A 26,915-nucleotide genomic window follows, 5' to 3' on the forward strand; every position below is an offset into this window, starting at 1 on the left:
TATAATCAATACATTTCCACCAACAAAAAATGAACGCTTTCACACAGGTACATTTATGACATAGCTGTTGTAGTGAAGACCATGGATTGTGAAGGTGTACTTAATAAAGTGTCCACTGAGTGTAGATCAATCATTAAGGTATCTACACTCATACATGCAGTCAACATGTCCTAAACACAGCTACACATAATAGTTAAATGGAAAATAATATAAAGAACACGTTTATTTATGTTTTGATGTCAGTCAGATTTTGAGCTGTGCATCAAACGTAACATAGGCTTACTCTATGCACATAGTTGTGGCGTACACTGCTAGCTTACCAATGAACAGACAATACACCTGCTATTATTGGGCAGTTAAAAAACATGAGAAACTGCTAGTGAAATATTATGATATATCTTGTGCGATTGAGAATATTGTTACAAATATAATGATAGTTAACTGTATCATATAGAAAATTACTGCATGTGTGTAGAATAGCTGCGAGCATTTCATCAAAATGTAAATTGTATTTCACTTGTATTTCCTTGTTTGCTTACCGTTCTAGAGTCTAAGCAATACATTTGTTATCCAAACAATGAGACAAATCACAGTGCCAATGACCTTGCTATTGTTCTTCCAAACTTACTGAGTTTAAAGTTGTCCTCAAATGGTCTGCTGCTTGGTTTAAATTCTCCTTGAAGCTTTAACATCGCTATAAATGCCACATAGTAGTTACAGGCTTTTTCAATAGGCATTAAACCAACCAAAACCGGTCAATTTAAACTGCCTTCCTGTCTAATAAAACTACCTTCCTTTTCAATGAACACTAAATAATATTTTCCACCACAGCCATTCCCTCTTTTTCACAGAGTAGGTAATCATAGTCCTATAAAGATAAATACCGATTCAACAGAGAGAGTGTATGATGGTGTGTCTGTTAGTGAGAATTACAGTGTTTATAAGGTTCACAGTTATTTAGGGTTTTGAAAATGTCAGTCATTGTCCAAAGCCTTCGGTTGTTTCTAAAAGGTGCTAGAGTGTGATTGGAGCTCTACAGATCACAGAGTAAATGGTCCGTGAATCTTTGAAGTGTGTATGCGCACATGTCTACGTACATGTCAGCTGAGTGCGTAATAGCTCAGGGATCGGGTGGGGGGGGGGCGTAGATTGGCCAGTCAGCCAGACAGATGTGCCCTAGCCCGGACTTGGAGTGCGGGGCCTGGAACTGGCCTGCCACCCAGCATTAGTGCCATGGATCCGTGACCAATGGGCTCAGGGCACCAAAACTCACTGTCTGCATAAAATGCTCTCAATTATTAATGCCGTGTATAGGGCAATAAGAGGCATTGCAAAGACCAAGGGAGGAAACAAGGAAATGGGCAGTGAAGGGAGAAAGCAAAGGCATGACAGGCAGATAAAAGTGAGATGAATGGATGAAACCGTTTTTGAATCGTTTTTTTACTCCACTATTGTCCTATTGAACATTGACATTGAGCACATATAATACCACATATAAACAAAAGGAGATCAGCATAGCAACCAAAAATTAAGACAGATGATGATGGCGCAGCACATTATTGACAGTCTCAATAACTCTCCTCCTAGAGAAAGAAAAAGGACATTGACCTTCATCTTTTTCACACTACGGTACATTTTATCTCAAGGCTGACACCTGTTCCTGTGTCCTGCTTGTTCAATCTGTACATTTAACATGTAATTATACAGAATGCCCCTCAATAATTGCTGAGTGCACAGGCAGTTTAGCATCTGTCATTTCAGTGTGCACTAAATACATCTCAGGCTGCGTTCAGCATTGCAGTAGCTTGCCATTAGAGTGGGAGCACTGTAATTCATAAGTATTGATTCATGCCTCAGCAGCATTACAGCATAATGTCCCTGAACATGACTGTATACAACACTATAAACAAACAGCAAAGAAAAAAACACTGATTTACATAGATATTAAGTCTAATGTGATACAGTCATTATACAAGAACAGGAAATAATAAGCTTGTTTAGAAGAGTGTAGCTGCATTATTACATGTAGATAATCCATCCTAGTTTCCCTTATAGCCAACCACCCGTACTCAGAAACATGCTTTTCACCTGAGGTGTGTTTTGGTGCTTTATTAGTGAGAGATTTACCAAAATGCTACACTGTGTGTCTGTAGGCACATTTGTTTCCAAGGTTAAAACCATAGTCCTAGCATTTCTTTAAACTTTTAGAGTTTGAAAACCTTCTCAAGGTCTCAGCATCAGGTTCAATGTGCTCCATTAAGGGAACAGATTGTTCAGCCTCAGCACATATGTAGTCTTAACAGTGCTCTTTGATTTATTGGCCTTCTTATGATGCTGTATACAAAATCCCTTCCTTAATATATTCATGTGTGGCTTTATAATTTATCACAGTCACTGTCACCTATGCCCTTTATCTTTAGACGTCTAAGGCCATGTAGTTGCCACTTTAGCCCCAGTTTGAGCCTCCCATGTACTTCCACTACTCTCGTTCAATTCATACAAAGTAAACATAATTGCATTTATCATGGATGTATATTGACGTTTATTTTCAGTATTTTATATTTGCACATCAAACAAGAGATTGTCCTTGCGTTTTTTGTAAAGAAAAGCAATTAGTTTTTTTATAGGCTACCTACATTAGGAAGTATATGCACAGTCAAGTTGGGAAATGGGTTAAAATATTTTTTTTATCAAGTGACAGACGGAATATTTTTTCACCCAGATGGTTGAAGGTTTAGAGGATTCTGAAAATGCCAGAACAGTATGCTACTCTAGTTTAAAATAAAGTGCAGTACAACTAAAAATATTCAGTGAGGGAAACATGAAAACATGCATAAACTGACCAGCACAAGTTCCCCACACCGTTTTTATTCCACGTAATCAATGTTTTTATTGACATTTTAACTGACCTTTTTATGGCACACTGCTGATGGCTGTTGGACTGTTTCACTCGCTGTAAAAGCCCAAAAGCCACATTACAGCAGTACACTCTGAATATATGCTTAAAGGTCCCATGTCATGGCCATTTCCACTGATCATAATTCCATTGTTGAGGTCTACTAGAATAGATTTATATTGTGCAATTTTCCAAAATCACTTTGGTTTCTCATACAGCATCTCTGTAAACTACGTGTATTCACTGAATTTCACTCTCTGCCTTTAACGGCTCGTTGTAGCTCCAGTAGGTCCAGCCCCCACCCTCCCTGTGAGCACAGTGTGCTCTGATTGGTCGGGACGTTGTGAATCGCGCTGAGCTCCGTGGAGGTGTTGTTTCCTTGTTTAGCGATACACAGCGAAACACAGCCAAACTCATCCTAAGCACACACAAAGTTACAGCCGAAGTAAAAAAAATAAGTGTGGCTTGATATTGAGTAAGAAAAAGATTGATAAACGCTGTGAGAATGGGTCTGCAGAGAGAATTTTGCCGCGATCCCAACTGTCTGTTATCAGCCTGCAGCCAGGGAGGAGAGATCAGCAGAGCTGCCTGCACTGAGTGTGTGAGGAAGTCCGTGGATTGGTCAATTTGGACCAATCAGCGGGGGCGTAACGTAACGGCTCCGCGGACATAACGTAACGGCTCCATGGATTGGTCCATTTCGTTCCGGGTAACGCATGACATCATGAGGTCCCCCGGAAGAATCAATGGACAGTGACGTATCTCCAACGAGGCGTTTTGGGGAGGTCTTTTCTGTGTTAGAGTTTTACTCGCTACAGGGTGTACTTTGAGGGTTTTGACTCTGCAGACCGTTTACATGCATCAAAACCTTCATAACACACAAGGGGACGGGTAATAACCGGAAAAGCATGACATGGGACCTTTAAATAAGAGAAGACTGTTTAGTTTTTCATTCTTAAAGTTTGTCTCTACTTGTGGGTGGAGAAGTGTTTATACCAACAACAAGTCTAATCTGCGCAAACAGAGCGAATCATCTGGGTCCCATTAGCGGGGACGGGATGCGCTTCTGCTTTGTGTTTTATGCTCTTAGTTCGGCATACTTTTACATAAAAATATTGCCCGCTCTTGCTCTCAGTAAGGGAAGAGTTACATAACCGCTTTCATACTGTGAGTGCAGCGACTTGCTGGCCACAGGTGTGTTTCGTCAGACTTTGCTTCTTTCTACTGAGCCAATTTAATATCTGATTTTGTCTAGACACAGAGTGGCAGTGTGTAGTACTCATAATGCAGCTACAAGCCCTAGCATCAACTAGCAAACACAACTGAGTTCGTAAAGGGCCTCTTGCATCAGACATGGAGATAACCGAGTGATGTGCAGCGGTTAGATTTCAGTATGAAAAAATTACTTGTTGTGATCAATCTGTCACACGAGTGCATTTGGCTGTGTGCATGTATTTATGTTTCTACACCTTTTTCATCCATCTGTCTGCATTTGCATATTTACAGTATGCAAATATTTGTATGTTTTGCTCTGAATAGCAACACGGTTATAGTATCACCATGAATGTGTGTGCTACTATTCCTTGAATGTTTCTTTCTATGAGACACAGGCAACCAGTGTAAGCACTGTGAACAGTGGTAGGCGCGTTCACCTTTGCAACAGTAGCAGTTTATTGATCCCTCTGACAGTCACACAGGTGTTAGTGATGGGAGATCAGCCTCTGCACTCAAAGATGGGGAGGACAGTGGGGCGTTGGTGCTGACTGGTTTGTTATTTATTCATTACCCGGCAGTTTGCCCTCAACTCAGCCTCAGAAGACCGTTTTCACCTGTTTCACCTCCTGAAGTTTGAGTTAGCTGCTACATTTGGTATCGGAACAGTTTTCTGTGTGCAGGATCACACTGATGCACACATACATACACAGCAGCATCCTCTTCATGGTGAGTATGAATGAGTGAGTCAGTAGGGACAGGGAAAGCCGGAGGAAGAATGAAGGGTGGAGTCGAGGGCTCTGGGGACTGTGGCATGGCAGATCCTATATTGATTGGTTTAGTAAGAGAATCCTCAGGCTTTTAGTGGTGCTGCTTAATAAGAATGGCTTGTGGAAAGAGAGATCACATCAGCTGAACTCCACTCCAGAGGCTGTCTTTCGGATTTAAGAAATAGTACACAGCAAAATCAAAACATAAGCAAGAGCAGCTAATCTGTATAGACTTTGCTGGCACATTTATGAACGTGATATTTCTTTGCGCAAGCAGACGTTGCTTTGACATTTTCTCTCTGAGGTCAGAAATGTCTTCAAGTTTTCAAAAGTGAAGTAAAGGTCACAAGCATTTGTTGCCATGAAAAAGGTTGTGCCAATTATCACAGGTGGCTCATAACAAAAACCAAAGCAGCCAAAACCATACTTGCACCTTTAACACAAGGCACACAGCTGCATCACATATTTAATCCCCAGATGTTGCATTGTGTTTTGGTGCAGCGTGGATGTTGTGGCTTTTCGCATTGACATTGTGTTTCTTTTGCAGCATGTACTATCTGTCTATCTTGGTGTTAACTCAAGAGCTTGGCTTCAGAGAAACTCTGAGCTATTTTAAGAGGCAGCAGATTGCGTTAAGCGAGGAAGTGAAGTGACACAACTGGGGTTGAGATTTCTCAGTGCTTCAAAACCTTGAAAACATCTTTATTTAGTTCTTCGCTCCCCCAGCACCTTGCAGATTGCACGTAACTGCCATCAGATAATGGGTAGCAACGGAAGCTGCGGCTTGCCTTTCCCCAACCATATCATTTTTTAAACTTTTTATTGCACAATGACATTTGGTTTCTATTTCTATACCTATGTCTTTTGAATAGTTGCCTCACAAAGCTACAGTATATTTCTGTCGTGAAATTTCAATATATGAGTTAATAAAATTTGAAGAGTGTTAGCATCTTCTATAACTTTGAAGAATGTGGAACGTACGATGCTTTGTGTGTATATTGCTGCGAGAAGGGCTGGAACTATTTTGGGCTGTTTTTGATGATTTAATTTTATTATTTATGTATTCACCTCCACATGAAAGAGAGCTGCGGTCCCAAGTGGTCTCTTTCTTTTTCTGTCTCACACACTTTCCTTCTCTTTCATGCAAACACAGACACAAATCCATATTTATTTAGCCATTTGTTACCAATTTCGTAAACACACGTCATCCTTTTCAGCGCTTTTAAACTGTATTTGACGGGATCGGTACACCTCCACTCTCCCTCTGTCAGCACTGAGCAGAAGCAATACGTTCCAATGTAATCTGACACGTTTGTGTGTGTGTGTGTGTGTGTGTGTGTGTGTGTGTGTGTGTGTGTGTGTGTGTGTGTGTGTGTGTGTGTGTGTGTGTGTGTGTGTGTGTGTGTGTGTGTGTGTGTGTGTGTGTGTGTGTGTGTGTGTGTGTGTGTGTGTGTGTGTGTGTGTGTGTGTGTGTGTGCTGCTCATTGTGTTTGCATGTGTTGGACTTGTTTAATGAAAGCACCTGCTGAGTTGGTCCCCTTCACTCAGCCATCAGATCAATATCAAGCTGGGTCTGTCAGCGTGGTCACTGTCATGGAGTCTTTACTAACCCAATTATCTAAACCGTGCAGTAACTAATTAGCAGAACTCTGCACTATATTAACCCCGTTCACACTGCCACACACACATCTCGCTGGCATCAAACATGCAAGGCCAGCAAGTCAAACACAGAGTGAAATCACTACTGATAGGATTAGCTTCTTCCACACTGTAAAAATGTGATTTCTGTCCCTTTTATGTATTTATGAAATTTAGAACAGTGTTGAAAAAACATTAAGTTACTTTTTAGGTGTAACAACGGTAGTAGCTAATAGTAATGTATTTCAAGTTTGCCTGATATCTTTTTGTAACTCCGCAATCGGCAACTATTTTAATAAACATTTACTGGTTCTTGAAGAATAAATTATAAATGAAGTATATATCCTAATTCCTAAGACTTTGGACTTTTAGAAAACCAGGGCTTGTGGGAAATATGTGATATAGTTTATCAAGAAAATAATCTGGATTAATCAACAATTAAAATAATTGGTAGATGCAGCCTTTATCAGAAATCAGAAATCCTTTATTAGTCCCACGTTGGGGAAATGTGCAGTGTTACAGCAAAAGTTGAATAGCAGGTCAGAAAAAGACATGAAATAATACAAAATTAAAGCACACATTAGTAATAAAATAAAAATAAAGACAAATAGGTACACAACCTTAATCCAAGTATAAAGGCGTTTGTATGATAAATACATACATGGACTTATAGTTTAATATTAAATCTTTTTTTTAACAGTGAGATGTTTATTTTAGCACCATCATTTATTTAGCTAGGTGTTTACACAATGGCTTCTTGTTTTTATGAGTGGCGCCGAAGATAATGTTGATCCTGCCGTTAAGTGGAACTAACATTTTAAAACATTGGAGTTTTCCACCACTCACACTTTGCTATTTAGGAAGCTAATGAGACTGAATAGCATGACATGGACAGTCAGTCAACCAATGAAAATAAGCCACACGTTAAACATGTGGCTTACCAGCCATATAACATAAAATAATGACAAACCTACTCTTACTAAGTTATGTATCTTATTGTTAAACATCACATATCATTTTCAGTGCAGCAGCATGTCATCTGACATTTCTATTGTGTCAGAGGTTGTGAGTACGGTAGTGTTATAGATGAGCAGGCGTAGTAACTCGCCAGTAGCTGTGTTGGAGTGGAGGTGTAAGGTAGGTGGCCTTGGACAAGAAGTGTAAAGAAAGGCAGCATGACTCACTTAGAGAAGAGCCTGCATACTCCATTGAGAAGAAACCCACAGAGTTCTCCCTCCTGTCTCCTCTCCATCTGTGGTGCTGTGTAGGACAGTCAGAGAAAAAGAGAGTGATAAAGACGGCAAACATGCATGTAGTTTAACATTTCAGAATACACCTGGGATAATGGGTTTTCCATAAGCCGCCATTGTTGATGCCGAACCCGGCTTTTAAGACTGAATCAAATCGATGGCTTCTCTGTCTGATGCTGGGAGGAGCAGGGCAGCCTCTCTCTGTCTGCACAGCCACGATAACACTGTTCAATGGGTGCTAACCACCTTTCAAATGGAAATGATATATCCAGTGAAAATTAGACACAGTCATCCGGATGGTATTAGCACTGGGTGGTGAATGGGAGATGGTAGCGTGACGGTTGAGGGGTGTGGCGCGCTTTGGCTTTGTTGTGCCTCAGTTTAGCTTTTACAGAGCGACCGGGGGTTCATGTTTTTTCAGGGTTCGCTTAAATGTTACACACCCAAACACACATTTACAGGAACTGTGTCGCATATGAGGGCTTGTAAGATGGGATGCAAGCTTGCAAGCACAGAGTGACTCACCCAAAACCATGGGGGCGTGTGTTATAGACAGTATGGTAACTTACAGTATTCACTCATCACAGTGCCAGTTCGCTCTTTCTGTCTCTCCCTCTCCCCACATCTCCGCGTCCCACCTCTCTCTCTCTATTCCTCATCGGCTTGCTTGCAAACACACACATGTACACACCAGACACACTCAGGCTAACGGAAGGAGTCATAAATTGCTGACATAGAAAGCAAATGCTGTGATCCGATTGAGTACTGGCTCTGTCCTGTAAAACCCCTGGGGAATGGTCTAAAATAAATCGCTCATAGATTCTGCCCGCCCTCAAGATTAAAGCGTGAATACATGTGTGTGTGTTTGTGTGATCTGTCAAAATGAGACAGCGAACTTTGTCTTTCCGTGTTGCAGCAAATTTACAACATGCACATACAGACTACAGTGTGTGTCGGTGTGAGAGTTACAGACTGTAAAGCTGATGAAAAGAGCCACTGGGCGAGTGTGCTGTGGTAAATGGTTGCATGAAAGTGTCGACATGTGTAACTGCTCCAATTGGCTCTCTGGAGTCGTCCTCAGGGAAATAAGGGCAGCAGCACAGGCTGAGATAGGCTGCCGCTGACAGAGTTATGAATCTGTCCTATATGTGCACATTCTCACTTGTTGTAAGTCAACGATTGATGCCAGGAAATGCAACAAATGTGCAAAAAGTGCAGAATTTTGAAAAAATGTGCATGTTACTTGGATTACATGTTTCGTGTCTAAATAGTTTGTGTATGACGATTTGTCTTTGTTTACATGTACTATTTGGGCATATGTGGGCTATGTCTATAGGCTATGTGTGCAGTGTGTTTGTTCAGGACCTCCCAGGACTCCATATGGTGTCAGGGGTGATACATGTGCTCTAGGGGCAGCACTAAGCAGCTGTCGGTAGACTTACAACCGTACACACTGAGCCACAGCCTTTACTCTATACACTGTGTAAAGATCAAGTAGGCATCAACCCATACGTTACGTGGGTTTGAATCGACCGAGGTCACCACATAATTTGCATATTATCTATTTATCTCCTCTCCTGTACGTCTTCTCCTTCTGTACTTACTGTTGGAACAATGCTTGGCAAAAGGGGATGAAGAAATGTGTGTGATATATGTGTGAGAATAACAACAAGTGCAATAACAGACTTGAAATGTTCTGCTTTAGTTTCAGACCTCAGGAGCAAGCTGCACAGGAAGCTTTAAAAATAACCTCTTTTTGCAGATGGGTTGAATGCCACAGTAGCTGAGTTTCAGTTTTGCTGGTAATTCAAAAAGTATTTTTCTTTGTAACTGTTTATTGAGCCGGAGAGGATTTGAAGGTGCACAGTTGGCTTAGAGAGAAGATAAGGGAACTAATTCCTTCCCTCTTCTCCCTCTGCTCTTTGATCCTCACCTCCCGCATCATATCTCTTTGATTGCCATGTTTATGACAGCTCCTTTTACCTTTTCTCCTCTTGCCTCTTTCTCTCTCATACTTTGTGGTGTGGCATGTCAGCAGTTCATCTTCTGCTGGAGGTCCTCGTGCACACGCACACACTCTGACGCTCACAGACATGCAGGCGTGGCACACACACAACGAGCAAGACGAACCACCCCCTTCCTTATTGAGGTAAAGTGAGTGCACCAGCATCTGCGATTAATAATTGAGTTATCTGGCTCCGTGCAGAAATAGCAATCTCCCCACACAAGTGTGAAAACATCACTTGCCACCCGAGACCTGGGACCTGCCTCTGCCATGCGGGTCTACACGTGTATGTGTTTCTGTTTGCACTCACACTTGGCTTTTGTGTTTCTGTTTTAACACGGGGTGTAATCCTGAAGTAATCAGATGTTGTATCGAAGCCACAAATTAAGTTGATGCCAAAACACACTTAGAAACTGAGAAATCTAACTGTTTGTGAAATAATAATAAGTACACAAACTGAGTCCCCACTTTCACATCTTTATTTCAGTGCGTTGATATGTGATTGTGCTCTCTGCTGGCTGACATAAATGATTTGTGGGAGCATGTGGGCTGTGTCACAAAATAATGTGCACACAGCCCAAAGCATTTCAAATGTGTCTTATAAACAATATATTGAGTTAGTTTATTAGAGACAGCAGTACAATCTATTCCAATACAATGCAGTAGGCAAATGTTCTACCTTAGTGCTTATGAACTTATTGACAGTGTTGGAGAAATGTTGAGTCAATGCTGTTATCATTTTTGAGATAATAGTTAGCAGGGATGCTGTAATGCATTGCTGAAGGGCGCTAATATTTTGTCCATCTCCATTTACATATAATTAGATTGTGCAGATGTACAGGGAAGCAGTGCAGCTTTATGTTATGGTACATTACCTTGAGATGTAAAAGAAACCAAGTATCCTTTAGAGCACATTTGTCTGCAAATCTGTAGTGTATCCTCAATGCTAAATCGTTTTTTTTTTAAATTGTTGATGCAAGGAGTGAGACCTATTTTTAACAGCCTTGTATGATTGTGATGACAGCACCTCTGGAGATTATCATAGCTGCGTAAATCCTCATAACCAGAGTTATTGGTGGAGCTTTAGCATTCTGTCTGTCTCGGTAAAGACTGACCTGATGTAAATCAGCTATGAGGCCTGGCATATACTCTCCATGTGAGCGACTCCCAGGAGCCATCTGAAGCAATCCGAATGGTGACACCACAAAGCTGAGGGAGCAGAATCACAGCAAACTGACAAATAAGGCCAAATCTGACAGTCGAATCCTCAGAGCAGCTCCACAGTTTGACAGATCCTTCAGCAGAGGAGCGTCAGCCAACGCCCTTCACAGCAGCACCGTTCATTAATGCTATTTCATAACACTACAGTAGGAATGATCACATAGCGCTAAGGCGGCATGAAATAATGAACCCACATGTCGGATACATATGACACAGATTATTTTAAAGTATGAGTGTTAACATTGATATAGTGTGGTAGTCAGTTCTCTGTGCATTTGGCTTTGGGGGTAGACGCAACCAGCTGTTGGGTCTAAAAGCTCCGTTGTGGGGAGACGGTGGCAGATTAACGGCAATCCTACTGATCCAGCCCACACACTCCCCCTCCCCACACCCGTTCCCCCTCATACACACACACATCCATCTTGGTGAAGAGGCAGCGCTATGAGTGACTTATTTATCTTCTGTTAGTCTGGGATGTTAAAAAAGATCTGGTTTGTATGTGTGACAGCCTTCTGCCATTATAGGTAACGAACCTGGAAAGAGTTTGCGGGGGGGGGGGGGGGGGGGGGGCTGAACGTGTGGGGTAAAATCTGGGGCAGGCTGTTGCGGGATGGAGCTTCAACAGCTGTCAGCATGGACGTGGTCGACTGGGAGGGAATGATCCTGACATTATCAAGACGGTTAAGGCAGTCCAAGATGATGACAGAGGGGGCTATGAAGACAAATGGAAGTTCCAAGTACCATTGAGCAGTTATCAACTGTACGGATAATGTTTCACGGTGTGCTGGCACTGACATTTATACTGCAACGTATGATTTAGTGACAGTGCGCGGTTCAGGTCAGGCTATAAGAAAGGCGCTCCAGGCCCGTGATCTTTGCTCCCTCTGTGTTTTCGACAGGGTTAATAGTCTTTAGTGTGGAAATCGCCATTAATCTGCTTTACGTAGATGAAATAGACAGAGCTGTTCTCCAGAGAGTTCTCCCTGGATCATTTGAAATCCTGTTTCAATGTTTCACTACATTGCACCTAAGAGATTGAGCCATTCCTGCTCCCACTTTTCTTGCGTCTATCTCACTCATTCTTTTGTTCTGGTGTTTTCCTCTTCTTCTCCTCTCTCTTTCTCTTTTCTGACATTTTAGCTGTGACTTATTTTTCTCTAGTTGCCTGTGTCTCTCTCTCTCTCTCTCTCGCTTCTCCCCTTTTTGGTGCTAGCAGGGGGATTGGGAGGGTTCCTCCAAATTGGCACACAGATGAATAATGCATCTAAAGCAAAAGCAGAGAGCTGGGGTTGGATGTATCTGTCTGTCAGGCGCTTTCTCTGTATTACAGTTATGTAGGGAGTTAGGCTGATACTTCAGAGGAGAAAAACTATGTTTGTTGCTCTTTACCCAGATTCCCATTTACTCTTCCTTCTCTCATAAACTATTTTATTGTCAGTAAATGTGCCTTGTGGCCATGCATGCAACTTGCAAAACCGATACATGCTGTGAAATATTCTTGGAATTTAGTATTTTTTGACACAACACACATACATAATGCATATGTGATTTCATTTGATTATGTTGCTGTATGCATGAGTTTGATGGTGTGTATGTATTTTTCCCTATTCCCAGACTGCAGTGTTAAAAAGCAAACTGCACTCGTGAGCATAAGCTCACAGCAGCACCATCATTAAAGTAATGAGCAGGAAGTTAGCACTGAAGTCAACCAGAGAGAGAGAGAGAGAGAAAGAGAGAGAGAGAGAGAGAGAGAGAGAGAGAGAGAGAGAGAAGAGAGAGAGAGAAAGGGAAAGAGAGAGAGATCCTCAATCCCATAAGAATACATCTTAAATCCTGAATGTTGCTTCTGACTCATTCTGGTTAATTAAGTCGAGTCAAGTGAGAGGAAAATGGGGTCTTGCCTTGCCTCAGTGTGTAGGATCAGCACTAAACTCTATCTGCGGCTTATGAAGTCTCTCAGTGGTACTGTCCTCTGTGCACTCGCGAAGCACAGATGGAACAAAATGTATCCATTCTATTCCTTATATTTTTATTAGCTTGACCCACACAGCCTCTCTACACACGGAAACTCTCACACACACCTCCCGTTGGTGGTACATTTACATACAAACCAACGGTAAATGCTTTCATTTAGCAGTGGGCTTCAGGGTATGTACACTAGCATTTAGCCCACATTTATGTTCGATGTTATTTGCTTTGCACATCCTGTACTCAGCAGTTGAAACACACACACACACACACACACACACACACACACACACACACACACACACACACACACACACACACACACACACACACACACACACACACACACACACACACACACACACACACACACACACACACACACACACACACACACACACACACACACACACACACACACACACACACACACACACACACACACACTCACAAACTCAAACCCAGAACTCAGAGAAACAAAGAAATGTGTTGAGCAACCTTTGGGATTTTCTTTGTTGTTTTATGGTGGAAAGATTTCGCCATGCGACAAAGGATGAGGCAAACGAGTGAAATGTCAAAATCCTCTGTTACTCTAAAAATAAAACAATATCAGGGCTGCCATTTGAGAACATCATAGACACACTATTGGGCGTGGAAGGGATAAAACAAACACTCCGTTATACCCGACAGCAACCAGAGTGCAACTGCCAACTGTCCTCTGCTGAGGATAGTAGAGAGTGGATTTTACTATTGTTTATGCATTTAACATTTTAAGATTTCTTTCCCCTCCCCCTCGAGTTAAAGGATATAAATGAGGCAGGCACGACAAAAATAGCACAATAATCACGTAGCAGGTCCTAGTGCAATCATATATAATAAACAGCCTATAATTTATTCATTTAGGAATTACATAATATGTTTTGAGTATGCTGTACAAAGGAAAACTCACCAAATTGTAATGTAAAGTAAATGTCATTAATTGAAATTTTCTTGGGCAAGATTCTGAACTGCAAGTATTTAAAATTGTTACAAATGTAATGTCACATTTCTTAGCTCCATTCATTTGCTTAAAGAGTTGAGAGCGGTAGTCTTTGGCAAACGTTAATCAAATTGGGTAAAAATCGCACATTTGTTTTGGACTGTTTTCAACAGGATCAGTACACATGGTGCTCTTGTTAGTATTTACACTAGCAGCACCTTGTGTGTGGGATCAACTTAAAGTAAACTTCCACATTCATGTTAATGAGGGAACCGAGTGAGTTCAACAGTGAGATGAATAAATGTTACCTTCATAATTTTTTGTTTTGGACAGAAATAGAAAATCTATTTTATGTCAAGCTTAGATTTTAAATAGCAACAACTAAGTGGCTGGATCCCGATTATCGCTCTCTTTACCCGTTTATAAATGAACTTGTTATGTACTTACAACGTGTTAAGATAAGCCTACAGTTGTCTCTCAATACTCTCACTCATTAAGAACAGGATGTTGCCAGAAGCTTTGACCAGACTCCAAATGATACTTGTTCTTGCTTATAAGATTAGAGCGTTAGTCCAGGACAAATAGCTCAGCAGGTTAAATCCACTGGATTTGTTATCAGGCCGCTCGTAGCAGGTCACTTTGGGATAGGCACTAAATTGCGAACAGAATTTCTAAGTGGCGATATAAGGTCTTCGTCCTCAGTGGGTGTGAAGCTTAGAGATGGGATCCTGATGGCAGAAATGTCAGAGGGTTAAGCTGCAACCCTCCCTTCCACTGTCTCTCAGCCTCCCTCTCTCTCTCCCTTTTTTCTTCTCTGTCTCCTCCATCACTCCATGTTGTTATGCACAGTGCAGTGGTGTCCCGCGGGGCCGAAGATTGCCATGGACATGATGTGATTCTCGTCTCTCAGATGTAATGTGCTGTAGTCCGTGCCTCTGATGAACTTGCCCTAGCGATGTTTAGAAAGACATGCTGTCCTCTGTGCTCCCCTCTTTCTCTCTGTCCTCGCCATTTATTTCGGCCCATCTCAGATTATGTGTGCATGGATGTCTGATCTTCAGATAGCGGGATAGATTGATTTGGAGGCGGGGCATTTAGAGGACAAGCTGCTTTACAGGTTGATATCGAGTTGGCATGGTGCTGAAGAGGTGATGAAAAGGAACTCATTCGTATTATCCAATAAATGATTTTTAGGTTGTGTAAAGTAGGGCTGCTCGATTATGGCAAAAATCATAATCTCGATTATTTGGGTCAATAATTGATATCACGATTATTAAAAACGATTATCCATTTACTTTGAAAACATCAATTTATTGTAAGAAAAAAAACGTGAACAGTATGTTTTTAACAGTTGATTACCCTGAACTTGACCTATAATTCAACAAAAAAATAATAATAATACCGTAATTAAAAAATAAATAAAAATAAAATAAATAATTGTTTTATTTCGATTATGGTGTTTTCATAATCGTTGCAAGCCAAAATCGTAATTGCGATTAAAATACGATTAATTGAGCAGGCCCAGTGTAAAGCCTCTGAAGTGGCCTGTGCTTATTTAATTTAATGTATAAAGCAAGAGTAGTGCCTTACACTTCCTCACACACAAGCACACATCTTCATATCTGGAGGGTTTACTCAATAGCTGCCCTTGATAATAATCACTTAGTTGGATTTGTCCTAATGTGATGACAGAGACTGAAAGCTGCGCTCAGGAAGATGACAGGAACATATCGGCCTTGTGAATCTCTAGCTACAATTAGGAAAATTGCTTGGACGCCGGCTTTGTTAATCCAATGTGGGGAGGAATAAGCTTTTTTGGGGAGAGTCTTTATGGGATAAATGCTGGCAGCTTTGGGTGGGAGAAACATGGACGTTACCAGCGGAGTGTGAAGCTGAGTTGGAAGTTTGCTGTTCACAGGTGAGGAGGGGAACAAGTTCATTAGGGTCATTTAAATAGTTTAGTGTAATGCACATGTTTTTTTCATTTCATTTCATTTAATCGTTTATTTGAAGAGTGCACATTGATGAACATTTTTAACAATTAATGCTTCAAAATGTAAATATGCCGGATCTTTGCTTTTAGCTCATTTCCATCCGTAGTCCCTCACATACAACATTTAAGAACATGACATTTATAAACATAGCAAAAATAAATACATGATATGCAGAAAGAGCAAGAGCAGCATATACAAGCATTAACCACATGACAGTACAATGTTGCAGCTACGACATATAAAGTGCAAGATAAGATAAAAGAGCTACCTAAAGCAGACACCCCTGTATTAAAGTGCATTTAGCGGTGATTACACGTCTGTCTGTTTCTCAACCATTCTTTAAGTTGACCTTTAAATCTGTTCAAAGTGGGACAATCCCGTAACTCAGTTGGGAGGCTATTCCACAATGAGTTGCCTTTAATGGAGAGGACATTATGACCAAAAGTGGTCTGTCTGCGGTGGACTTCACAGTCTCCTCTGTTTTCTGACCTAGTGCAGCGTCCAGTGTGTTTTTTGTGGATGAATTCCCCTAAGGGTGGGGGGGGGAGGCAGTCCATGTAAACATTTATAAACATTATACACATACTATTAAAAAGACTTAAAATTGTCAAAACTTAAGAAATAATATTTTTCAAGGATGGTACAGGGGTGGTTTGAATAAGGCTTTCTGTCAAACACCTGGATAGCTCTCTTGTACAGCTGTTCTATGGGTTTCAGGTTTGTGGCACAAGCAAACGACCAGTTTGTAAAACAGTATTCAATGTGGGATCATTAAGTGGAGGTATGACTTTGCAGCATTGACAGTTAAGAAAGGTCTAATTTGTTTAAAATGTTGCAAGTTGAATTTAATGGTATTGGATACTTTTTGATATGTTTCTTAAAAGTCAAGTTCGAGTCCAGTATGACTCCAAGATACTTGAAGTGGGAGACTAGTTCTATTTCTGCTCCGTTTAAAAACACATTGGATCCTTCGATTTTGACTGGTCGTTTACTGAACATCATGCATACTGTTTTTTGAACCGTGTCCAAAGCATTAGAGAGACAATATGAGATCATCTCAGTGTTTTCCCCATGTACAAAGATGACCGCATCATCGGCATACATTTGCACATTCAACTCAGGACATACATTAGGCAAGTTTTGAGGAAAATACTGTCTCAGCACATGTATGCAGAATTAAAGCCTCTGTAGTGACACCTGAAAACAAGATGTTAGCAAACTAAGATTAGAAGATAAGAAACTACTAAACGTAATCCTCAACATTTTTACCAAAGATGTGTACATTCGTGAAATAATATAAATATGGTTCAGAGGAACTGGTTTTGGGTGGATCTCTAATGAATTGATCCCTCTACTGTATTTTACTCATATACAGTCAATGACTTTACTACACAAATCGATAATATCTAACTCAAAATCACCCAAATCCCAAATTATTTTGTGACTTGCTGGCAGAGCCATGATGCCGATAGTTTCACTTTTATATGCTGAGGTTTTGAGATATCCATCTCTGACACTAATACAAAGGAGATGAATGAAAGCTAATTTGCTGCTCAAGGTTTTGATGGAAACAGAACAGAAGTCCTCTCTGTGAGAAGTTTTCAGAGGGAGTATTTCATGGGTTGAAAGTAGTTCCAATTAAAACTGTTGTTGTTATGTAAGTCAGTGACTGAGGCTTTTTTTCAAAAGAATTTACCATTTTCTAAATTGTTTAGCACAAAAGTTATTGCAGGAAATCTTACACGACCTTGGGTCCCCTGAAAGGTGCTAAATAAATGTAAGTTATTATTATTATTATCATTATTACACAGGTTTCCTCAAACGAGCACAATCATTACTGGAATTTGTAGGTTAATATTGATCAAGATAATTTGAGTTAAAGGGTATACATTTTATTTTAAATATAATCTTGCTCTGAGTTTGGAAGTATATACAATTGCCATGGGATTGAAAGAAGGGCAGATTTGCCCCTTCAATATTCTGACAACTGTCCCGTTTAACTTTGATACTGAAATAAACAATGATCACGCAAATTGAGGAGACGCATCGTTTTCTTTATTCTATTATCAGTGATTTCCATTCTAACCTTTTATTTGTTATGAACAACTGGTATAATGATCCTCAGAAAGCGTGACAACTGAATCTAAAAACATATATATATGTTGCATCCAAAACCTAGTGGTCATAATATTGTGGGTAAATGTAATCGGGCCTTAATATGAAGTTCACACTTGGAAAACCTACACTTTCTCTAAAGATGCAAACATTATGATCTAAAACTAGCAGGGAATGAGCATCTCATGCTGTGAGATGTATTGTGTTGTAGGTTGGGATGTCTACATAAACCGTATTATACTCTGCTGTTACATACTGCTTATTTGAAGGGATTCTCATAACAACACTGAAGCACCTTTACGTTAAGCTTATTGAAATGTTTCCTCTTACAGTCGATACTAATATGTTTTTTACATCCATATGCTTCAGTGCGGTAACAACCATGCACTTCATATCCCCCGAAAAAATTCTCCTTAAGAAACTACAAAGATTTCTATAATTTGAGATCACTACAGGGAATCACCTAAGAAATGCTGAGGTTAACTTTAATATACTTTATATACACTCAGCCTCATAAAAGCTTCCCAGTTGATGCTCTCTCCAGCATTTGGCTCTGTTGTTATTGCAGACGCTTCTATTCTCTCGTTCTGCTCTCTCAGTAAAAGCTGTCGGACACAGAAAGCTGAGCCCACATGTCTTGTCTACGCAAAGCATTAACAATTTATTACAACTTATGATGTCATTCCAAATGTAACTGTAAATCTAAATGTCATCTCTGAAATCAGGTTATTTTTAAACCTTGAGAAATGACCCACTTTTGTTCATTCATTGTCGAAGCATTGTCTAAAAAACCAGCTTCTGGGTTATTAATGACTCATTTGAATATCTAATTAAACAGAAGACACGTTAAAAACACTGTAAAATGCTTTCCTTGGTACAGAAAAAAACGTATTACGTTATCAGGGTCGTCATCAAAATGTTACAAGAAACCCATGACACTCTTTTGGTCAGAAGATGGTTTTGTGAATGACGCACCCTAAGAGGAAATGTGAAAGGCACAAAACGTTAAAGCTGAGAGCTTAAAATGAAGGATATAAACCTTGAACTGTCTCAAAAACTGTTTTTAGGACTTATGAAAATTAAGCTGAATTTTTAAAACAAGCATTACTAAGAGTAGAAACTGATTATCTTTTGTTGAGCATATATTGCATAATGAAGAGACTGTAGAGCTTGTACATCTAAAGCTTAAATAAATTGATGGTTTGAATTTTTATTTCAAAGATTGTGAAATGTTAAGAGTTAGATTTGCAACATAATGTTGTGTGTGTGTGTGTGTGTGTGTGTGTGTGTGTGTGTGTGTGTGTGTGTGTGTGTGTGTGTATGTGTGTGTGTGTGTGTCTGTGTGTGTGTGTGTGTGTGTGTGTGTGTGTTTGTGTGCGTGTCTGTGTGATCTCAGAGGAAACCTCCACCCTGTGGTTGCGCTGCACTGCTGCATCCTGCTCGCTGCTCGCTGCTCGCTGCTCTGCCATCTCTTCTGCTAGCATCCGCCCCTCAACGCGTCTCCCTAGCTCTCAGTTTGACCTCATTATCGCCATCATTAACATCGGTATTAGTATCTGCACCCTTCATCATCATCATCATCATCATTCCTGGCATCTTTATGATAATCATCACCCAGCAGCAGGCGTCCACCGGGCTATCACCATCCCCGTCATCATTCTCAATATGCTGTTATTATCATTGTCATCATTTCACTCATAATGTTTCTGAGAGGAATACAGATGCTGAAATAAACATTCTTGCACCCTAACTGTGTGTCGTTGTCGAGCGTGCTGCAGGGGCGTTGTGCGCGTCGTGCACACACTGCCTCTCCTCCTCCAGAGGCTTGTTCTCCACTTGTGAGCTTCACATTCTGTTAAGTCTGCTGCGAGACATGTGCGCCAATTCTGCTTTGTGTGCGCTGGCAGTTCAGAAGCCCTTGTATGTGTTTCTCCTCTGAATATTTCAGAAGTGGGCTGACAAAATGCAGGCAGAAACAGACCACTGATGATGACCTCCTTCTCATCGCGCCTCTCCCCCCTTTCATTCTGTTCCCCCCCTTCTCTGCGCTCATTGCACAGGCTTCCCCGCTATTTCTCTCACTGTCTTCATCTTCTTCGTCTCATCACTCTCTTTTCTCTTTTCCCTCCCCCACTGCTTAATACACCCTCCCCTCTTCGTTCCTCCTTCGTGATGTAAGTGTGCTCCCCTCTTTCTCTGTCTCCCCCTCGGTTTCTTGCATCTTGTCCCACCTGTCTGTCCTTTCATCCCACTCGTTTGCTCCTGTTTCTCGTCGCTTCTCTTTTCCCCCCTTCCCTTTCATTCACCCTCTCCATCTCCTTTCTCCTCTCTCCACGGTGTTGCACCCTGCCTGTCTGTCTATTCCATAAAGGGCTGTCTGAGGCCTCTGCTCTGCTAATTCATTCGCCGTGCATCGCCTCACATATCTGCAGGGTCAGGCAGACGGACAGAGAGAGGGAGAGGAGGAGGAGGAGGAGGAGGAGGAGGAGGAGGAGGAGGAGGAGGAGGAGGAGGAGGAGGAGGAGGAGGAAGAGAGAGGGACCAAGAAAAGAGGACATAGAGAGAAAAAAGATGCAGTTTTATCTCCAAGAAACAGAAAGCTAGAGCCAGATCCTGTGGTGGTATGTTCCAGAATCTCTCTCACTCACAATATATACAGTAGCTTGCCATGACCTCCTTCTGCTCGCTGCTTGCTTTGTCATTTGGATCCCTGATGTGTCTCTAATCTAATACTTAAACCACATTGCTGCCATTGTCTCTATCTATAAAGGAATGCACAGCATATGTGAGTTCCTACGGGAAATGTGCAGAGCAGTGAGGTTTTGACTCTTCTTAATTCCATATGTCCTGTGCTGATAGGTCAGAAAATGTGAACATTTATGTTCCTCAAACTGAACAAATGATGTGTTTAAGTGACATTATGGAGGCTATACTTCACGAGCCAGTTGCACCGGGTCTTTCTAAGTTTAAAAATGTTTTTGAAAATGTACCACTTTATGTATATAACTGTCCTGCAGCTATATACCTTACACACAAGTGGGTCTGACATGTCACTTTCAGAAACAAAGCAAAAAGGCGTATTTTTCCAAAACTATTCCTTTCAAATCTGACGCGCAGTATTCTCTGAGAACAAGTCAAAAAATATGTCTAAACAAATCCAATAGTGCAGGAATATGATATAAACTGAGTGTGTGTGTGAGGAGTGGATGGTTGTAGATGGTTTATTTGCCCTTTTGTGTCAGCGACGTAGAAGTATTTAGGGTATAAGTGAGGGGAAAGTGCTAATTCTTCGTAGTACAGCATACAGTACCCCTGTAAAAGATAGACATGTTATTGAGTGTTTGAGCCACATTTATTGAAGAGAAAAAATAACTGTGCTGTCACTAAATGAAGTGTAGCATCACTAGATCTAGTCCTTCCGACAGCAAGACACTTCTCTGGGGAGCTCAGCTGGTTTTTCCTGTTTAACTAACACTAGAATCTCTCCTGCTAGTCAAATGAATGTTACGGTATCATTTGATCTTTTTTTAACACCAAAAAGAAGCAGTGTGATGAAACCTTTCTTTTGGCACGTTCATACTGGCTGCCTTGTAAGGTGTTCTATTTCCTGTGCATTATTGTGAGTCAAAAATAGAAACTGATATGTCAGAACGAGACAGTGACAAAAAGCCAGAGGCACACCACACACACACACACACACACACACACACACACACACACACACACACACACACACACACACACACACACACACACACACACACACATTGTCAACTCTCTCTGCAGCATTTCTTCAGGTTGTTCTTATCTCACATGTCACTCATATGTTGTGTCTTTTTCTTCCTTTCTTTCTCAACCCTTGTCTCTGCAGGTTTTCCTGAGCAGACAGTCTGTGTGGCGGATTTTGAGTTTGATCGGAAGTGAGTGAGTAAGCGAGAGGGAGTGGGTGTCATGGAGGACAAAGGAGATGGAGTTTTCCCGAACACTACCTACCAAAACTTGCTGCTCCTGGGAGCCATCGCGGCGGCGTCCGCCTTTGTGGTCACCATCCTTATTGTCCTTGTCTGCGTTGGATGCCAAAGGTAAGAGGGCTGTCACATTATTTAAAAAAAAGTAGAGGGCACACTGAAAAAACAAGAAGAGAGTTTTTTATCATCTCTGCTGCCAGCTTTATGTGCCCTCCCAGATCACTCTCATCATCTACTTATGTGCCTCTACTACTTCTGAACTCTTCTCCTCCCGTCTTTCTCTTCCCTCCATCCGCCCTCTCTGCCTCTTTTATCCCCTGCTCTGAGCCGAGTGGCAGTAATGAATGTTAATTGCTGCGAGTGTCAGATCAGATGATATGATGTTTACAGGACACTGAGGAGGCAGAGGCCAGAGTCAGAGCAGCCTCACATCACCCCTCTAAAGCAGAGTCCTCAGCAGGCAAAAGCAATGGAGCACCCCGCGGTTTAGAGAGGATCAGACTCCGAGCCAGGCGAGAGCAATGGAACATCCAGTGATTTTTTTCAGAACCCTCGGGGGCCAATCATAAGCTGCGCTGTGGCTTTGTTGCCATGGGATACACAGATAAGGATGTAGAGAAATGTCAGTCTGGCTCATGTCATGGACATAAAAGCACACTATTGTTAAGATCTAAAGAACGAAGTAAATGCCACCAGAAGGATATACGTCATGTTAAGAGGCTTAATCAGTTTAAGAATAACTTTGTCAGGTACAAATAAAGGATAGACCTACTATTGATTTTTCTGCTATTGATTGAAAAAATCCCCCTTAGGATCACAGATATTGAGCAAGATATTAGTCAACAACTTCTTTATACATCTTTATCCGTTCATGGCACTTTTATCTTAACACCTCTCCTGTTTCATGAGATTATGAACATCTATAGGAGGAGCCTTTCCCATGGGCCCCATCTGTTTGTGCGAAAGGGAGTGGGTTTCAGCTCACGTGGGGAAACTAAAGCTAGCTGCAGTGACATGGACTTAAAACAACCGACCATGTACCGTCATATCTTCAGTTATATTTTGAGAAAAGCGTATCATTCGAATATCTTTCTATAATGTCTGCCCCTAGCACCATAATGCTAAATATGCAGCACTAGGAACTCATGTGTTGAGAAGAAGAACAGTTGTCACATTCACACCTTCACCCAGGAGCTTTTGTCTTCATCTCGTCACTCTCTCACCATATCAACAGGTTCCCCTAGCTACTGCCACCTCCAGGGATCTACGATGCTGCGTTAAACTACTCCGGATACTTTGTTGCACAGGATTAATACCACAGGATAGTAAAGGGAATTCACATAGGGAAACTACAAAATAATATTTATGAGTCTTCTTGTTCTTATCATGAAAAGAAACACAAAAGTTTGTCATCAAAGGACATCCTCCGCATTGGCAAAACCCTGAGTCATGCTCCACTCTCTGTTCGACTGGGCTCTTGATATAAACCAAGGACTTTTATGCCCCGACCAAAGTTAGATGCTGATAGTATCTTTCTGTTCTGAATGTGTATGTTCTCTCTCTGTCCACCGGCTCCTGTTGACCTTCCTCCCTTTGATGTTGTGACAGAAAAAGCAAGAGCAAGCACCCCCCAGCCGGAGAGAAAGGGACATCTGTAAATATGGTGAGACATGCTTTCATTTTACTCCCTCTTTCCCTCCTCCATATCTACCCTGTCGCAATCTCCTTCTGCACTATTCATGTCGAGTTTTTCCCTAAATAGCTGGTTGGAAAAATAGATTAACCTTATGTATTACTAACGTGTTCATATGTGTGTGACAGCAGGGTTCCCTTCGACACCCAAAACTGAACTCCATGAGCAAATCTGACACCAGGCTGCATGAGATCAATCGCTTTCCCTGCAATGGAAACTGTAAGTGATGAGTGACAAGATATTATACAACCATGACACTATTTCAGTGCTTCCCTCTCATCCGCCATCTTCCTCCTCTTCCTCTTCCTCTCTGTGCAGCTGTTGGCAAGAGCCGTCCAGCCAGCATGGACCTCCTGCTGCTCCACAGTCGGCGCTCGCAGAACGACCTAAGACCCTCCCATGGGCGCCAGCTTCCCCAGATCCCCACCAGTCCCACGGGATCTGGTCAGGGGGGAGGAGGGGAAACGGGAGGAGATGGTGGAGGTGGCGCAAGTGGCGCAGGTGGAGGAGGAGGAGGAGGAGTAGGAGTAGGAGTAGTAGTAGGAGGGGAGACTCGAGACCACACTTACACTGAGGTGGGCATCCGCAACAACCCCACCCCCACTCACTGCCTGGATGACGGGCTGTATGAAAGCGTAGGTGTCCGGGAAGGTGATACAGGCCCCAAGGTCCCCTCCGCCCCGCCGCCCTCCTCAAGCAGCACTCCGGCTACAATCAGAGCGGCCCAAAGCCCCCCCGCTCAGGCCAACGGAGCTCGCAATGGGAACGGTCATGTGAATGTACGTACATACACACAGATCCTGTAAACCTGTATCATGAGTTGAATGTGAAAATGTGAAGTGCCTCACACCCAGTGATTCATATTTATTAGACAGAAAATGATCTCAAAGGGTAAATATATGGTCATTACTTCACAAGTCTAACCCAAGCTAACATGTTGCCTGCAGAAAAGCATAGTAATAGCAGCAATATTTTAGATTTTAGTGTGACGGCTATAACAGTTATTTCTTTGTTTGCCTGTGGATGGCATACATCATCATCAACTCGTGTGTGTGTGTGTGGCTCTTAAGTGTTGAAGCTGCAGCTGCTGTGTGTTCTGCATCATCACAAATATTTGTGAGAAACTGACATCTCTTGTAAGCTTATAACTTGTGTGTTTCTTCGTCTTTTTTTCCTCCAGGGTGGCAGAGGGAACGGCAGAGGTAATGGCGTCATTAACGGGACGATGGCAGGAAGAGGTAATGGTGGGAATGGGGTCAACAGGTCCCCTCTGTCTTCTGTCAACTCTCTCGCCATCCAAGATCAAACTGCAGCAGAGTATGCTTCCATACGGAAGTTCCGAAAGGTAACATTGACTTAGATTTGTATTAAATCGTATATTCTGTTAAATTAGTAGTGGTGGTGGCGCCCTTAATGGAAGTTTTATTTTTCTCAGACTTAAATCAACTCATGGATTCCTTGTGATGTGTTGTATGGCTGTAGACTTCAACGATACTGTAGCATACCAACAAGAAGTGTATTGTGTACTAAAACAAAACACAGATTTTCTGCTGTACTGTATATGTAGGCTTTAACATGACACCGTCAAACAAAAATCTAAAGATAACATCACCTGATTCAGTGAAATTGAAAGTTGGGTCAAGCAGCAAGAAAGAAATAACTTGTCATCTTAAGAAGAACTGTTAGAAGAATGTATACAGTGTTAGAGAAAGTGTTTTTTATTTACTTTAAATTGAGCTGTTCTATATTTGCCAAACCGTTGGTTTTGGCACAGAGAGATATAAAGGCATCCATGAGCTTGTCTGGCTGGGAATAAATATAAATTCTCTAAAAGTGCATCATAACAGGCAGCGGTTTATATTTACATTTTGGAGACAGATATCAAAGATAAACAAAAGTTGCTTGATATGAACTTACTTTGATTTTTTGAACTACTTTTACATGTATGATACAGGGCTTTTAGCTGTATTCTATAACTGAAAGTGATGTTTCCACTGGTGACTCAATACTTCAAGGTCGACAAGACAAACAGGAAGGAAAATAACGGTGGTGACAGCCATTCAGACCATTCGAGTGTGAGTGATTCACCCTCTACAGCTCCTCCTCCACTTCATCGCAGTCAGGAGTTTCCGCGCAAAGCACTGGAGCCGTTTCACCTGCAAACCTTCCCGAAGGTACAGGAATCATCGGATCAATATGTTCTGTACAAAGCTTTATGCATCAAATCCCCTAACAAGTCACCTTACCAAACTGTAACTCAGTATGGTTACCACCAGAGGGCACTGTCTGCAAACAAACAACTCTTTATATTCCAATTTACAGAACCTGATGGCTTATCTTGCTTTTATCACACATTTATACTTTACAATGATCAAGTATAGTCATTGTATGTGTCATCATATTTTCAGTTTTTCAAAAAAAAATAACCCCAAATAAAATAAAATAGGTTAAATAGAATTTCACAAACATAAACCAACCTTAATATCTTGTTTTTAAGATGTTGTCTCCGATTATAGTTTCCTACATGCATAATGGAGTTGTGTGTGCCAGCTGGATGTGTTTGTAAACAGTTTAGGGCAGTTCTGAGAGGGAAATAAAGGGACAATGATCGGATGGTGATCAGCCTTTCCTGTGGGTTTGTTGGCACACATATCCAGTTTTTATGTATGTGTGTATTGCCGTGCAGTACTGTGTGTGTGAGTGTGTGTTTGGCAGAGCATAAAACAGGTGACTTTGTCTTTCCCTTTAGTGATTTTAGGAGCTTGATAAAGTTGTTCAAACAGTTTTTACTTTGCTGTGGATGTCTGCCCAGTTGTTGACCTTTTTATCTTTGCTTGCTAAATCCTTGACGGTGTGTGAGTGTGCATGTATGTGCATGTTTGTGCGTATGTGTTTATACCGCCCATTCGCCTCTTTGCAGTGTGCTTTGCAGCACAGTATTAGAGTGCCCAGAGTAAAGAGTGGAAGGAAGGATTATGTAAGAGCTTGGCAGACTTCCAAAAAGCCTCTGTGTGTGTGTGTGTGTGTGTGTGTGTGTGTGTGTGTGTGTGTGTGTGTGTGTGTGTGTGTGTGTGTGTGTGTGTGTGTGTGTGTGTGTGTGTGTGTGTGTGTGTGTGTGTGTGTGTGTGTGTGTGTGTGTGTGTGTGTGTGTGTGTGTGTGTGTGTGTGTGTGTGTGTGTGTGTGTGTGTGTGTGTGTGTGTGTGTG

At 41.5% G+C, this 26,915-nt stretch overlaps 1 protein-coding gene across 4 annotated transcripts in view; it reads left to right on the plus strand.

The window, feature by feature from the left end:
* Positions 1-26,915, plus strand: part of LOC307037812 (uncharacterized protein) — a 37,401-nt gene that overhangs the window by 2,768 nt on the left and 7,718 nt on the right. Inside the window, exons 1-7 of one of the 4 annotated variants that reach the window (XM_079678951.1) lie at positions 20,586-20,669; positions 21,920-22,130; positions 23,625-23,679; positions 23,838-23,928; positions 24,028-24,488; positions 24,890-25,054; positions 25,725-25,883. In XM_079678951.1, coding sequence (XP_079535077.1) covers positions 22,000-22,130; positions 23,625-23,679; positions 23,838-23,928; positions 24,028-24,488; positions 24,890-25,054; positions 25,725-25,883 — 1,062 coding nt within the window. In that variant the 5' untranslated portion in view covers positions 20,586-20,669; positions 21,920-21,999. Of the gene's footprint in view, positions 1-20,585; positions 20,670-21,919; positions 22,131-23,624; positions 23,680-23,837; positions 23,929-24,027; positions 24,489-24,889; positions 25,055-25,724; positions 25,884-26,915 lie in introns of those variants that run through there. The other 3 variants (XM_079678950.1, XM_079678952.1, XM_079678953.1) reach the window with 3 other exon arrangements.

Source organism: Notothenia rossii (assembly GCF_949606895.1).
Source record: "Notothenia rossii genome assembly, chromosome: 4".
NCBI classification, from domain to species: Eukaryota; Metazoa; Chordata; class Actinopteri; order Perciformes; family Nototheniidae; genus Notothenia; species Notothenia rossii.